The sequence below is a fragment of the Labrus mixtus genome, chromosome 7 (genome assembly GCF_963584025.1).
Source record: "Labrus mixtus chromosome 7, fLabMix1.1, whole genome shotgun sequence".
Classification (NCBI taxonomy): Eukaryota; Metazoa; Chordata; class Actinopteri; order Labriformes; family Labridae; genus Labrus; species Labrus mixtus.
Window position 1 is genome coordinate 21941481 of NC_083618.1, and position 15622 is coordinate 21957102.

Genomic DNA, 15622 nt, shown 5'->3' on the forward strand with positions numbered 1-15622 from the left:
ATGCAGAGCTGGCTAAACACTGAAGCTTCAGTGTCCATCACATGGCAACCTGCGTGAACATCGACTCTAGAGAGGAGGGGGCGGGGGGAGACAGCTCTCTACAATGTTTTGAATTTGGACTGCAGTACCCATTTTCAACACTAGGCATACATACTGCTCCTTTAACATTATGCTTTGTGGGATATGTTTCTTCTAATCATGTTTTTCTTTTTCAAGGCCAAACATAAACTTCAGGAACTTCTTAGACACCATGTTTTCACCCAGGCTGTGGTAAGACACCTGAACTCCACACTACCTCCATTAAATCATCCTTCTACCTGTCCTCCTCTGCTACTTCTTTCCTTTTCATTTTTGTGTTCCGTTTGTGAAGAAGGTGAAATAAAAAAGGACCTTCCTATCTTATCAAAACTTTGGCTCACTAAAGAATATCTCACTCTAACAGGCTACTTTTACCTGCATTGAGCTTAGAGGTCTTATTGTTGTGATATTCATTTGTCAGTTTTTATTACACCAGAATCAAATTTGAACTTAAACATTGAAGTTATCTTTTTTTGTTTTTGTGTGTGTGTAGCTGTCAGTCGACGAGTTGGCTGCTCTCCCTCAGATTCAGACGATGGCCAATCAGATTGTCAGCATCACTGTGTCTGATGATGTAAGTGTTTCTGATTGGTTCTTTACAGTATTCCCATAAAATAAGCTGCTTCACAAGACCACTGAGTGCCTCCCTCTTCTCTCTCCAGGGGAAGATCCTGTTGGGGGAGAAGGGTATCCATTTGAAAAGCACCAACATCGTGGCCTCCAATGGAATCATCCACATGATTGACGGCCTTCTGTATCCGCCCTCCATCCTTCCTATCCTGCCTCATCGCTGTGATGTCACTGAGAAGAAGATCACCGTGGTGAGCAGAGAGAGGCAGAATGTCAAACCAAACTCTAAACAGACAAACTTCCTCTTCTGTCTAATCGCTTCTCTCCCTGTATGTCCTAAAAAGAAGGTGAAAATGTCCCAAAAAAAACAGCAATACAAACAGGTTGTAACATTGGTTAAAAAGTTGCGGTATGATTGTAAATGAGGACATTTCTCCTCAAGTTTTCAAACACACTCTATGGAGATGGGTTTGTGTTTGACTAAACTTTACTGATGAAACTAAATTTCCTAGAACAGAAAAATTCATGTATGTTTCTTGCTCAGCGGCTGAACATAATGAGGAAGCTTTAAAGGGCAAGTTGTGTAGTTTGTCATACATTCATAGAAGAGTTGAGTGTGTAGTTGCAGACATTTACCTCATTCCCCTTAAATTCTGTAATGAGGGCTGTCAGCATCAACTAGTTAATTGGGATTAATTATGGTCTAGGCTATTTTGTCCCTTTAGACTCACCGTAGATAGTTGTCCTCAGTGTCTCCCTGTAGTCTCAGTGGTGTAAAAGAAGGACCCTGCTGCATCTTTGAATGTCTCATTTCACTTTAACAAACTCTCAGACAGCTCAGCTGACGAGTCCAAAATAATATCCACCTCATGACATCACACATTGACCTTTGTTACTGTTCCTTTGAGCTGTTTGACGTCAGTTTGGGATCAGTAACCACTTCCTGTTTCTGTGGTTAAGTTAATGTTGTTACCTTCGATCCAGCTGAAGGTCCTTACTTTATTTCAAAATAATAGCAGGGTTGAATTCAAATAGAAAGTAAAGTACTCTCAAAATTTCAAAATAAAAGCCGAACAATTTATATTGTTAAATATAAAATAATGGAATTTGAAACATGCAATTAATCGCGATTAACTCTTGAAATTGAGCAATTATCTATTTATATTGATCAATAAGTGATAAAAAAATGTACTCGTTTGACAGCCCTGACTGTAATAATTATCTATTGGACGAGGTTTGGGTCTTATTAATTAGTTACTTCCTCCAAGTGCAGTAGCAGTGAGAGCGTCAGTCATCATGGACATTCGATTTGAACCAACAACAACAACAACAACATATTCATGAAAGTTTCACTCTTCACACTTGCAGAACAAACAGCACATACAAACTGAAAACCAACCGTAACGCTGACAGTAAAGGCAGTATTGGTAATCTGTGTGTTTTCAGAGTCCGTGTGTTCACTGCAGTTACCTCTTTGAGACTGAGTGTCCAGATGGCAGCACTGAAATGGTAAATCTTACTATTATTATTATTATTATTATTATTATTATAATATTATAAACTACAAAAAAAATAAAAGTAAGGCGACAAATGTTGTGTGTTTGTGTCTCCAGGACAGCCACCAGGTTGGCTGTGAATACTTGGTGTCTCCTTTCCGGCCAACACTCAGTAAAGGCTGCGCCAAATACTGCAACACCACCAAACAGGTGAGCACCTGATCAGTGAGCACTGTGTCTGGAGATTTAATTTAAGCTTTATTCATCAACGTTTTTTTATTCTCTTTTAACTGAAAATTAAAACATATATACCTGACACATCTTCATAAATTATCAACCTGTCCCTTTTTTTTAACGTGTAATGAAAAGAATTAAAGTAAAAGAAAATAAACTCCTAACACTGATTACTGAGGTTAGGACGTAGCGAATAACCTCACTGACACTGAGCTGATGTTTATATCAGGTGGCAGAGTGCTGTAAAGGTTTCTACGGTCCAGACTGTAAACCCTGTATCGGAGGATTCCAGCATCCCTGCTATGACAATGGAAAGGTGAGCCACAAACAACTTTGTCACTGCAGCATCTTTTTATTTAACCGATGTGATTTTATTTATTTGATTACTTCAGTTTTTTTTTACAACGTGCAGTGCTTTGACGGTATCCAAGGTAACGGCTCATGCAGCTGTCAGCCAGGCTTTGAGGGTGTCGCCTGTCACATCTGCTCAGATCCGGCAAAGTATGGAGACAAGTGTGACGAAGGTACACTTTGAAGAGAGCAACTTTATACCTGTTTTAAGCTTCAGCTGCATGTCACACATCCACACAAGATTAACACTATATATTAAATAACTCTCTTATTCACTCATAATCCCAAATTCTGAATCTCAAATAAATGTGGGACCTGCATTTGTATATGAATCAGGTAGGACATGTTATTGAAAGTTAATAATAATCATCATCCCTCTGTCCAATTGTATGAAGTATAACTGGAAAATAATACCATTGTATAGTTTAAAGAGCCCATATTATGCCCTTTTTGGGGTTTGTATATTTAATCTATGTACCTACTTTTGTACGTTCACAATAGCTAAAGTCCGAAAAAAGTGTCTGTTTTCATGTACTGCTCCTCCTTGCTCCCTCTCCGCTCTGAGTCCGTCAGCTACGCTCTGTTGAGCCCACACTGTTAGACCACACGTGGGCCAAGTCTGCTCTGATTGGTCTGCCGATCCGCTCTGTCGTTATTGGTCAGTTGCTCAGCACGCTTCTTGGAAATTTCAACATGAGCTGCTGGGCTTGCCACAACGAGCCAATGGACTTAGATCAGTGATCTCACACTGACAATGACGTCGGACTGACAAATGTTTATCGAGGGGGGCTAGAACCGAGCGTTACATGCGGCTAATGCTACAGCTAACAGGAGGAGGTAGGAGAAGCCGCGTTTCTGCGGACTTATTTTTGCACATAGATGTGCCTAAACATGCACAGGACACTTGGAAAACACACTAAAGAGCATATAAAACCAGAAAAAGCATAATATGGGACCTTTAAAGTGTGCCTTTTTGCTCGCTGCATCTTTAACGTTGAATATACAACTTGTTTATGAGTTTTCAAGCATTAGTCTGTTGTGTGAAGATGTGACAAAGTACAGATCTGTCTGATTGTATTTTGACTGAGAAAATGATACCTGACTGTGTGTCTGTGTCTTCAGATTGCCGCTGCGTCCATGGTGTATGTGATAACCGTCCAGGTGGTGGTGGAGAGTGTCGGAGAGGATCCTGTAAGGACGGATACTCTGGAGATTACTGTGACAGAACAGCCACACCCTGCAACTCTGACGGACTGCACGAACACTGTCACATCAATGCATACTGTACGCAGAGAGGACTCAATACTATGTAAGATACCACTGCATCTGCTATTATTATCATTTCCATTGTTAGCTGTAACTGATTTAATGTCCTCACAACAGCTAGCTTTAAAACATATTCATGAAACCGCCGACCTTGTGGGAAAAGAAAGACTTCTTACTGCTGATCATGAGCAGATTTACCTGAATGTCTACGAACAATACACTATCTAAACATCAAATCATATTCATACCCATGAGACTGCTGCAAGATGAGAGCTAACTTCATCCATCCTATCATAGTTTTCTATGATTTAAAGCCGTATTAAGTCAGAATCAGCAGGTGATAAGTCACGGATCTAATAAGCTGGGTACATTGATGCTTCCAAAGATAATCTTGCCAGATGTTCCTTCTATGTGAGGTGTGTTAAGAGTGATCTGATCTGCTTGGGAGAACGTCAGTGGATGTATCTATTTCAAATCTGAAATATGACTTAAGATCCGATCTCCTGGCGTGTTGGGGAAAACGAGGGTCTGCCGAATACTTGCTCTGTGGATTCTCAGTGAAAAAAAAGGTGGACGAGTGGAAAGCGAGCTGACTGAAGGAAACACAACAACGCAGCAAATACATTTTCACTCATCTTCAGCTCGAGCAGTAACATGTTGTGTTTGACTACAAAACATTATACTCTATTTCTAGTTTTGATAGTCACGACTCAAGTTGTTAGCGGAAGAATCTGTTAGTGTGTGGTGTACTGTTTAGGTCATATTGTTGCTCTCCACACATTATAGAACAAAATGGTTGAATCTGTCATTCTTTGTCATCATGTGTGGGGTCTCTCACATTTTCAACATCTGTTAAAGGGGACATATTATGAAAACTTGTACAGTGTTTTTGAACATATATTTGGGTAACCTGAGTGTCTACTGACCCACAAAATGTGAAATAAACCCATCCAGTCCTTTGTTTGTGGTCTGCATAAGTCTTACAACACAGAGAAAAATGCTCCGTTTCAAATGTGCTCTCCTTGTGATGTCACAGTGGGATTCTGGTAAAAACAAATAACCTCCCCTTCCCTGGTATCTCCACCCATGGACTCCACCCCCAGCCTAGAGCAAAACTTTTGCGCAGGTCCGCCATATTTTTCTTGCTACAGAGGAGTGATGTCTACCAGGAAAACTCAGGGGGGGCTCATTGCATTTAAAGAGACACACACACCAAAACGTAGTGTTCTGAGAGAGCTGGTTTATACAGGGTCACAAACCTCCTCTGGTGCTTGATTCATGTTATATTTTGACCACAGCACAGCACAGATGTTTCATTTAGACCACAGGGGACTGTTTGAAAAGGTGGAGAAGGGGGATAATATGTCCTCTTTAAGATATTAAAAGTCTTTTAGTGAGGCGTTTGCTAATCAGCTGCTGTGTTTATTAAACAACAAACTGTGTGTGTTTTACAGGTGTTTGTGTAAGGATGGGTATGATGGTGATGGTCACTCCTGTTCTCCCATCAACCCCTGCCTGAAGAGCGACCGAGGAGGCTGCGATACCAACGTAAGACCGACTTCTTCTGTGTGTAGAGTTCTGCTATGATGAAAAGGGATGTTGATTACCATGATAAAACTTGGATATATTCGCAATATATATGAATATATATGAATAGCTCAAACATCTACCACACAGCAGATTAAGTAGCTAGTGAGCATTTTCTTTGCTTGCCAATGAAGTGAACCCTGAAATTAGAGCTGCATTTCCACAATCTTGATTCACACATACATTTGATCTCAATTCTAAATGATGGCGTGGAATCATTTCAGAAACGAGTGACAAGTTTGCTGATGTACTCAGCGTAAAACGTTACCTCTTTTTCAATAAAGGGAAGAAAAGAAGATCCGTTCCATCTTTTTGAATGAAGTTTCTCAGGGAAAGGTTAAAGTTAAATACAAATATGGGGTGGGAAAAAGATTTAATCTCATCTCATCTCTGAAACAGTAAAACTACCTCGGCTTTTGCCAAAAAGAAAAATCATCGTCCTCCCACTTCTTCTGATCACTTTTTCAGTTCCTTGAACACAAAAATCTTTAAAAGCAGTGAACCAAAGAGATCCACCTTGTGAGGAAATGTAACTCTTTATTCGTTTTAATTGATTGCTTCAGATTCATTAAATAGTTTGACTTACATTTGTTCTTAATTTCACTTTTTCTTATCCATTTTAAACCTTCTGAACATTTTGTTTGAACATAAACCAACATGTCAGTGTGTCCTCGTTAAGCTCTGATTACACAGATCTAACTGCAGCTATCATGTTATAGTCTTCTGTCAGACTGTCTCACACCTGTCTCTCTCTTTATGTCTCTGTGCAGGCAGAGTGTGTGTATGTGGGTCCCGGTAACGCCTCGTGTGTGTGCGCCGAGGGCTGGACAGGGGATGGCAAAGTGTGTGGGGAGATAAATAATTGTCACCTGGAGAGTCGAGGAGGCTGCAGCCCAAACGCCAACTGTAATCACATCGGACCTGGACAGGTCAGTTTCAACAATGGGTAACAAGAAGTAGTAGCTCTGTCATTTTTATGGTAAATCTGAATTTGAAGTACTTCCCATACTCGTCCGTCTCCGGACTGTTAATAATGTAGAAGAATGTAAAGCAGTGTTTGCCTTTCTTTCTGCAGAGTGAGTGTGTGTGTGGAGCAGGTTACATGGGGAATGGTATCGTGTGTGACCTCATTAACCCCTGTTACAAGAACAACGGAGGCTGCCATGAATTGGTAAACACACACACACACACACACACACACACACTCAATCACTCCCTCACACAGACACACACACACACACACACACACACACACGCTCGTGTCAAATCTTTTTAGCCATGAATTAAGATTTGTTTTTCATTTTTCCCATTCTGACTGAGGATCTTCTAAATAACGCTCTTTGGTGCTTGTTCAGTCTACTGTATAAAATCTCTTCTTCAATAATCCTGAAATGTTCCTCATCAGACTCAAACCTATTAATCCTGAGGGAAATTATGTCTTCCTGGTTGCTCCAACATTACAGTACACCAAACATGGTAACACAAGAGAGCATCAGGTGTAAGAGAAACAAAAGAAACATGAAGTGTTTTACAAGTATCAGTGGATAAGGGTTGAAGAAAATGTACCTAAAAAGGGCAAATACGGTCAAGTAACAGAGTAAGAGAAGTACGACAGAGGTATTGACAGTTCAGATACAGATCGTTATGCAAACTCTAAAGATTTAAGTTCTGATTCTGTCATCATAATATTCTTTTTAATTTATGAAAACAGAAAATTGGTGATTGTTTGTGCTTGCTGCACTCTCAGTTAGTAGATCGATACCCATGATCCCACTCTGCTGTGCTCTGTCAGGCAAAATGTGAGAAGCAGGAGAACGCAACGCATACCTGTACCTGTCCTGATGGCTACGTTGGAGATGGAACCATCTGCTACGGATCATTAATGGACGTAAGTAATTGGGAAGTCCCTTTTGCCAGTAAAAAAAATGCATGTAATGAAACTGCTTCATACTCTTTTCTGCTTGCGAGTATTTTCTTTCCACTCCTCTGGAGGCGGCAGTATCTCAGTCTGTAGGGATTTGGGTTGGGGAACAGGAGGGTCAAGTCCCGGACTTCCCAGTGCAAGCCGAGCCTGGAAAATCGGTCTGGTAGCTGGAGAGGTGCCACTTCCTGAGCACTGCCGATGTGCCCTTGAGCAAGGCACTGAACCCCCCCCCCCCCCCCCCCCTATCAGTTCAGGAGTGCTCCCTGTGGGCAGCTCCCCTCACTCTGACGTCTCTCCATTAGTGCATGTCCAAAGGATGATGTTCTGCATCGTTCTCTCCCCATTTTGTGTAAAAAGGCCATTTTGTGTAAAAAGGCCATTTTTAAAAATGTCAGGGGCAGGCTGTCAGGAGTGCATGTGTGAAAGGGGCTTAAAATATGGACACCCAAAGAAAGTGTTTTTGGTCCATTACTAGGAAATATTCCCCAATACTTAATGTGATCTGACACTTGCTCTTTAATAACCACAGAGGATATTCCTTATAGATTATACATGTGTGTGCTGTAGCTGAACTCATAAATAATGAGAGTGCGGATTAGTGCTGGGCAGGAAATGCCATCCTTCACTGTTAGCTTAAAGGTAGAAAAACCTGACAACAACAGTGTTTGATTTCTTGCTGTTATCCGTTTACTAATGGTCTGTCTCTGTGTTCGTAGGAGCTGGACATGGCTATGAAGCTGTACAATTTCAACCGACTGATTCAGGTGTGTAAGGACAAAACCTGTGCTCTACAGTTACACACTTGTTCAAATAAGTATTTCAAAACTTACTTGGGAGTTGTGTCTTTGTACTTGCTGCTTAGGTATAAATGTTATCATTTTTGAGAAGTAAGATGAAGGCTGTTAAGTCAATTATATTTACTTTGAAAGAAAGTCTGGATCCTTTAGTAATAATGTAAAAAAGAAATCCTTAACACTATTGAATACATTAATTTGATTTTTTTAAGTGTGTGTGTGTGTGTGTGTGTGTGTGTGTGTGTGTTTTCAGAGATACATTCACTCTGAGGACCTAAATGGAAACCTGACAGTTTTAGCTCCGTCCAGAGAAGCTCTAAGAAACATGACTGCTGCTCAGGACTCGTTCTGGACAAACCGACACCACCTGCCTTACTTCCTGCGGTCAGTCACTTCACACACACACACACACACACACACACACACACACACACACACACACACACACACACACACATACACACTCAGTGGAACTTGAAGCCACAGCAATAATCTCTGTGAAAGTGGCTGTGAGGTTTTGTGTTTACTCAGAGGAGTTTTTTTTTCTTCTCTTCCTGGTTTCAGGGCTCACTTCCTGAAGGGAGTCTACTCTGTGGAAGATCTCGACGGACTGGTGGGCAGTGAGCTCCCCACCCTGAACCCCCCCACACACTGGGAGATCAGCAACAGAAGCGGGGTAAGAAAGGGATGCTAGCTTTTAAAATCAAGTGAAAGCGGTTCAGATGTGCGAACTTCAATGGAAACGCAGCGACTTTCAAGTGAGGCGTGAAATTGTCCCACCAAAGCCAAAAGCACATTTTGCAGACAGATATGCTAAATGTTGGAGACAGTGTGGATTTCAGTAAGCCAATCATTGATTCTATGTGAGTGTAAAAAAAAGCTCTCTGGGTAGAGTTTCATCAAGTTGTATGATGTCTTTGCTCTCAGTGATCTCTTTCAATTCAAATGCTTTCCAAAAAAAAAAAAAAAAAAAAGATTTCAAGAAAAATAAGAAGAGGTGCTAAACTCGTGACTGAATCCAAATGTCTGTGGATTTACACTCCACATCTCTATTCAGTAGTGTTTCAGTCTCACTGCCATATTTTAAGAAACAAATAAAAACATAGTTAACTCTTTTATTCGTTTTATTTCAGGTGATCCATATTGGAAACGCTTCCATCATCACACAAAACATGCCTGCAATCAACGGCTACATCCACATCATCAATAGGGTGAGCGGCTGCTTCTTGAAAAAATGAAAACATTTGTAAGTTGTTGCTGTTTTTCTTTGCTCTACCTGAAATGGAACTAGTTTTTTCCTGACGATGTCGCTATGCAGGATATAATCGTATTGTTGGAAGGTGTCCTCCTCTGAAGGCCATGAGCTTTAATTAAACCACCATATTTTTCCAGATCATTTAAAGTGATGGAGTGAACATAAATCCTTCATTTCCCAGGTTTGTAAGATCAGGACGCTTCAGACGAGGGGGACCTAAATTAGTTAGAATAAAACGGCTGTGAATGTAAACTAAAAGATATATGAAAGCATATTGAGTCCTTTGGATTAATATAAAATGTTTTTAAAAAGAGCTGTAGGTTTGATTGATCTGTTTGGATGTGGTTAGGTTCTTGCTCCACCTGTCTCAGATCTCCCCCCAGAGCCCCCAACCCTGATGGAGTTCCTGAACACCACGTCCAACTTCACTCTGTTCAGACAGTACGCTAAGGTGAGATGTCTGTCTGTCTGAACTATAAACCACAACGTGTTTTTAGAGTGTGTTAAAGCCTGTTTGTGTTTTTTCTTTTCTTCCACAGATGTACAATCTGTCAATGGAGCTAATAGACAAAGAGTTCACCCTCCTGCTGCCAACAGATGATGCCATCAGGCAGCACCTCAGCAGGACTAACACCTCTGCTCTGGTAGGTCACATGAATACACATTTGGATCCAGAGTCTGTTCTGAAGAGATCGGCTGCCAAGTGAAACACATTTAGATTGCCGATAATATCAAAGATCCCTCAGGTGGTTTACAGTCAACAGAAGACCAGATTCTGGTGTCAGTTTGAAGCACACACTCACGGTTGTGGAAAGTTCAATGACTCTAATCTGATCATTACGTTCCCTCTCGTTGTTCCTCCTCTACTCTGATAATCACATAGCGCTGTAGGAGCTGCATTCGTAAACAAAGCTATTAATCACAGTGTCATATCCTGTTTTAAAGAACAAAGAACAAATTCAAACCGAGATCCTTTAAAGTAAATATTTGATGTGAATTTTGATATTTAATTTGGACCCATGTCCTATCTGTTTACATGGAGGAGGCGGGGCTTATTACCCATATTGCAACCAGGAGGTGGGGGCGCTGCAAATATTTTTCTTCACATTTGGGGAGCTGTGCCCTAGCAGTCCCTATCACTTCGACCTGACGTGATTAAAAACCCATCCCCATTCACTGTGTATTGAAAGCTGAGTGCACGCTGTGCTGGGAAAGACGGCGACACAGACCAGGCTGGCTGCAACAATGTTTTTCACATCTTTTCTTCCTATGTGTTTTTGTATCTCTCTTCCCAGGACTCTGATGTGTTCAAGTACCATGTGATCCTCAATGAGCTGATCTTACCTGACCACCTGGCCGATGGCATATTGAAAAGCACACTGCTGGGCAATGACTACCAGGTCCAGTTCCACATAAATGACAAAAACAAGGTGAGAACATCAAACGTTACCTGACCAACATCAAAACAGAACAATGAAGACTTATGAACCAGATAACTTTAAGTATTTTTAATTGATCTACTTCCTCCCAGGTAGCCAACAGATGAAATTACTCTATATGTAAATCAAACTTATAGTTTAAAAAATAGTCCTTTAAAGTCGACTTATAGACACTTTTAATTTTGTAATAAATATACCGGTACATACCTTTTGTCTGTTGGTGTGGCTCGGAGCTGCTGTTGTTTTGAGGGACATTCTGACACTTTTATTGCCGTGGTTTCTCTCCTCTGATTCGAGCTGTTTACCTATATTTGATATTTAAAGAGCATTTTGAATACTTTACCACCTTCAGCCTTTTAATTGTTTTCATTACCTTAAAAATCCGGCGTATAAGACGCATGTTTAATACCAGTTTTTTTCCTTTTAAAAGTTGGCTGCGTCGTATACACTGGTGCGACTAATATACCAGTTTATAATGCAGACACACATATTAGTATTTCCCACAGAATGACGGTATACCTGTGGCGGTTCCCATGGGTGAGGCTTGTACCGATTGTCAGAGGGGATTTACAGATTGTGTATTTTGTATACTCACAGCGTCGCCCCCTGGTGTCTCAGTGACTGCTGGCCTGAGTCACTGATAAGTGTCTTTGTCTTTTGCTGTGAATATATATTGGCATTTCAAAGTCGATAACCCAAATATGAGACAATCTATCCATCCATCCATTTTCTTCCGATTATCGGAGATCGGGTTGCAGTGGTAGCAGGCGCAGTGAGTCAACCCAGACCTCCCTCTCCCCAGCAACGTTTTCCAGCTCCTCCTGGGGGATTCTGAGGCGTTCCCAGGCTAGACGGGATATTTAATCCCTCCAGCGAACTCTGGGTCTACGCACGGTCTCCTCCCATTGAGACAATCCAATTAATTTTTTTTTCAGGCATGTTTCAAGGGTGAAAAAAACTGTCTTACATCAGGAACAATATGATCATTTATACAAATAACAGTCAAAAAGTTTAACTAAGATCAGTGGCTGTCTGTTCAGAGAGTCATCAACCTTGAATGTAATGGCATGATTAAAAGCTGATAAAATGTAATAACATGTAAACCAACATGGTTTTTTTTTGTCTTCCTGTCCTGCAGACACTTGTAAACGATATTCCTCTTGACGGCGGACACATCAACACGCAGGACGGTGTCATCATAGTGGTCCCTCGGGTCCTTAAAGTCATCCGCAACAGATGCAGCAAAGAGGTCATCCTTAAAGTCAATGTAAGGATGGAGGGAGTGATGGATAAAATGGCTGGTTGAATTGACAGATTGATGAATTGAAGGAGGAAGCAGTTATTTTATTCCATGTACAGTATGTGCAGCAGCATGAAAGGCAAAATAATTTTGTAAAAAGATCTGAGGGTTTGGGGTTAATGAATCTTCACTCAGCCAATCACAGCACTGATCTCATGGCTCTGGAACAGCTGAGTCAATCACGGTGAAGCATTACCTCAAAGTTCAACAAATATCAAAACAGCTACAGAATGAACATCGAGCATTTCCAAGCAGTGCATGAATTCAATGATGATAGAAATCGAGGGATGGATGTTTTCCCTGCTTTCACGCCGTCTGTTCCGTTTCCTCTTCCTGTCTTTGTCTCCAGGGACGATGTGCAGACTGTGAAGGACTGCCTCGATGCATGTTCTCCTACAAACCAGTAAGAAAGCCTCCTCTTCTTGGGATGGACTTAATAACACTAACACTACTGAGCAGCATGACCTCTGAGTTCACACCTCAGAACTAAATTTGAACATGTACACATCAACCCTCATGTCCAACTAGTGGTGTTTTTTTCTAAGTGCCAGCCGCTTTTTTTCAATTGTTTTCAATGTGGAGATAGAGTTTGCAGCAGAAAGCGGACGCCTGGAGAAAAAGCACAGCTCCCAGCGTCTTCTTTCCAAGCGCTCTGCTTTTTTTGTGCAACAGCTCTGAGCGCTCAAATCTTTTCCAAATGTATGATACTCCCCTTATCTTTGCCGCCTATGGAACGTGTCTTGTACCCACATCCTCTTTGCTACAGTAAAACGCAGAGGAGCAGTGGCGGTCATACAGCGGCCGTTGTCGACAGACTGTTGTCATAGAGACAGGATGGACATGCAGCGTCTTTTTTCTCAGCGCACAAAACGCTTCATTCAAGAGCTCCCGAGCGCACGTCGAGCACTTTTCTGCCTGGAAAAAACTCTTGGTGGACACGGGCCGTTATACACACGTTGATTGTGTTTCTTTTTCTGCAGATTAGAAATGAATGCCACGGTTGTGTTTTTGAGCACTTTTGCAGCCACCAGCCCGTCTCAGTCAGTCAGCTCTCATCCTTGGTTTCTCTTTATGTAGATCAGCGAACAGTTTCCAGCCAACATGCGGTCCAACTGTAAATACAGGAAGCGAATCGGAACCCGGAGGAAGTCTGTGCCAGGCTGTGTCATCAAATGTTATAAGTCAACCTCGGTCTGTATACATCACTGCCAGTTTTACTCCTATCACTTCTACCAATACTACTCATAGCTTTGGTTTGGGTTGAGTATTGTATCATGACATATCATACATTTAACTAAAGACAGTCATGTTTGTATTTCAAAAACTCATCAGATGAACTAAGTCAGCGGGATTTTCTCTTAGCTACAACAAAATCTTCACACATTTAAGCTCTGATATTGCACCTGTATAATATTAGATCATATATAAATGCATGATTTGAATTCAGTTTTTTTATTATGCAGTGGTTGTTTGGTCTAAATGGCAAAATGTTAAATAATAAAAATATACTAAGCCCTTAGTAACACAGGTGAGAACACTTCTGCAGTTTAAAAAAAGGGTCGTGAATCTGCCTTATACATTTCTTTTCTTTTCTTTGAAACCTGTAACTACAACGGCTTGATGACGATAATACTGATGGTCTGTCCTACAGGATCACTCTTGTTGCCCTGGTTACTATGGCCACGAGTGTTACAAATGCCCTGGAGACGTCGGCAGCTGGTGCTCCAACCACGGGACCTGTCTGGACGGTACCTTTGGCAGCGGGGAGTGCCGATGCTACGAGGGTTTCCATGGCACCGCCTGCGAGGACTGTGAGCCAGGACGATACGGAGTCAACTGCTCCTCCAGTGAGAAACACAAACGCGCAAAAGACGCAAAACATGCAGCTGTTCAAACAAGTTTCGCATAGCGTCCCTCTGCCGCAAGGAGGCGTTACTTGATAAGACAGGCACACACAAATGGACATCCTAAAAAAAGCCTTCAGCTAAAGGTGCTGAATAAAAACTTGATGTTTGTGCTGACATATACACCAGAGTGTGCTTCTGTGTGTATTACAGAGTGTGCGTGTGCCCATGGGAAGTGTGTGGATGGTCTTGCAGGAAGTGGCAAGTGTTTGTGTTACAAGGGTTGGAAAGGAGCATCTTGCTCTATTGGTAAGCCACACAAACGCACAACACATGAAATTGTGAGTGCAATCTATTATTTTATCATCACTTAAAATCTTTGTGTGTGTGTGTCTCAGAGATCAAGGACAACGCCTGTCAAGGAGTGTGTGACGAGAACGCCAAGTAAGTCCTCCCGCAGAGAGAACTCACAGAAAACAGTCGATCTTGCAGCAACAGCGAGTAGGATCAGATAATGTTATCAGGAAACCCAGTCTGATGATGTCTTCCCAGAAGTTTGAGTTTTGCAATAACTCTATGACACAAAGGACTCAAAGCTATCAGCAGGACAGATTCATTGTCGCTTTAAGTTGTCTAGACTGGATTGCTGCGAATAAAATGTTGTAATAAAAATGTAATATGATGTCTGCTGCCCTCAGCTTGATGAGATACATGTGACATAAACATTGAACATGTTTTCTCTGCCCCAGCTGTATCACAGGACCAAAGGGTTCAGCTGCTGTGTGTTTGTGTATGGCTGGATATGAAGGCAATGGAACCCACTGCAAAGGTAAAAAGGCATACACACATTCACACACAAACATATACCCTCTACATATGTACAGAGGTCCATTAATAGATTGTCTCTGGTTCTCTCAGAGCTGGATTTGTGCAGCAGGTCTAATGGAGGATGTTCTGAGAATGCAATCTGCACAAAGGTGTCAGCAGGTGAAAGGACCTGTACCTGCAGAGAGGGCTACACTGGAGACGGGGTCATCTGCCTGGGTATGTAGCTCACCTGAACCTGAACCTCCTGTTATCAAACAGAGACCTGAAGAAGTCTTCAAATATCTGATATTTAAAAATGTAATACTTTTTAGATCTTCCTAAATTATTTTCTTCTAGAAAGTGCTTGTGAATTGTATTGCAGTATATAAAAAGACTTATTCTGCAGGAGTTTTAAATTCCTAATTGATTTTAAATATACATGTACATGTGTTCTTTGTAATATCCAACAAACTCAAACTGAGAGATAAATAAATCGCTGTTTTTTTTAAATATCATAGTAGAGAAGTTTGAAAATCTTGTATTCTGAAAACCGTAGTGTGTTGTAAGAGACCACAGGCTGGCAGGTGAAGACCTGTAAGAACAGAGTCAAAGTAATGATATTAACTTCTTCTAAAGTCAACGACCCCACAAATACAAACTTGTATGTTCATTTTCTC

General features: G+C 41.3%; 1 protein-coding gene across 1 annotated transcript in view; it reads left to right on the forward strand.

The window, feature by feature from the left end:
• stab1 (stabilin 1) overlaps positions 1–15622 on the forward strand; it is a 59699-nt gene that overhangs the window by 16020 nt on the left and 28057 nt on the right. Inside the window, exons 16-42 of the mRNA XM_061041278.1 lie at positions 217–270; positions 572–652; positions 741–899; positions 2095–2157; positions 2262–2354; positions 2608–2694; positions 2791–2902; positions 3852–4038; positions 5450–5543; positions 6353–6511; positions 6658–6753; positions 7375–7470; positions 8223–8270; positions 8554–8684; positions 8865–8976; positions 9434–9511; positions 9905–10006; positions 10095–10199; positions 10851–10985; positions 12133–12261; positions 12644–12697; positions 13372–13485; positions 13946–14141; positions 14352–14447; positions 14537–14582; positions 14888–14967; positions 15057–15182. Of these exons, the coding sequence (XP_060897261.1) occupies positions 217–270; positions 572–652; positions 741–899; positions 2095–2157; positions 2262–2354; positions 2608–2694; positions 2791–2902; positions 3852–4038; positions 5450–5543; positions 6353–6511; positions 6658–6753; positions 7375–7470; positions 8223–8270; positions 8554–8684; positions 8865–8976; positions 9434–9511; positions 9905–10006; positions 10095–10199; positions 10851–10985; positions 12133–12261; positions 12644–12697; positions 13372–13485; positions 13946–14141; positions 14352–14447; positions 14537–14582; positions 14888–14967; positions 15057–15182 (2833 nt within the window). The remainder of the gene's footprint in view (positions 1–216; positions 271–571; positions 653–740; positions 900–2094; positions 2158–2261; positions 2355–2607; positions 2695–2790; positions 2903–3851; positions 4039–5449; positions 5544–6352; positions 6512–6657; positions 6754–7374; positions 7471–8222; positions 8271–8553; positions 8685–8864; positions 8977–9433; positions 9512–9904; positions 10007–10094; positions 10200–10850; positions 10986–12132; positions 12262–12643; positions 12698–13371; positions 13486–13945; positions 14142–14351; positions 14448–14536; positions 14583–14887; positions 14968–15056; positions 15183–15622) is intronic.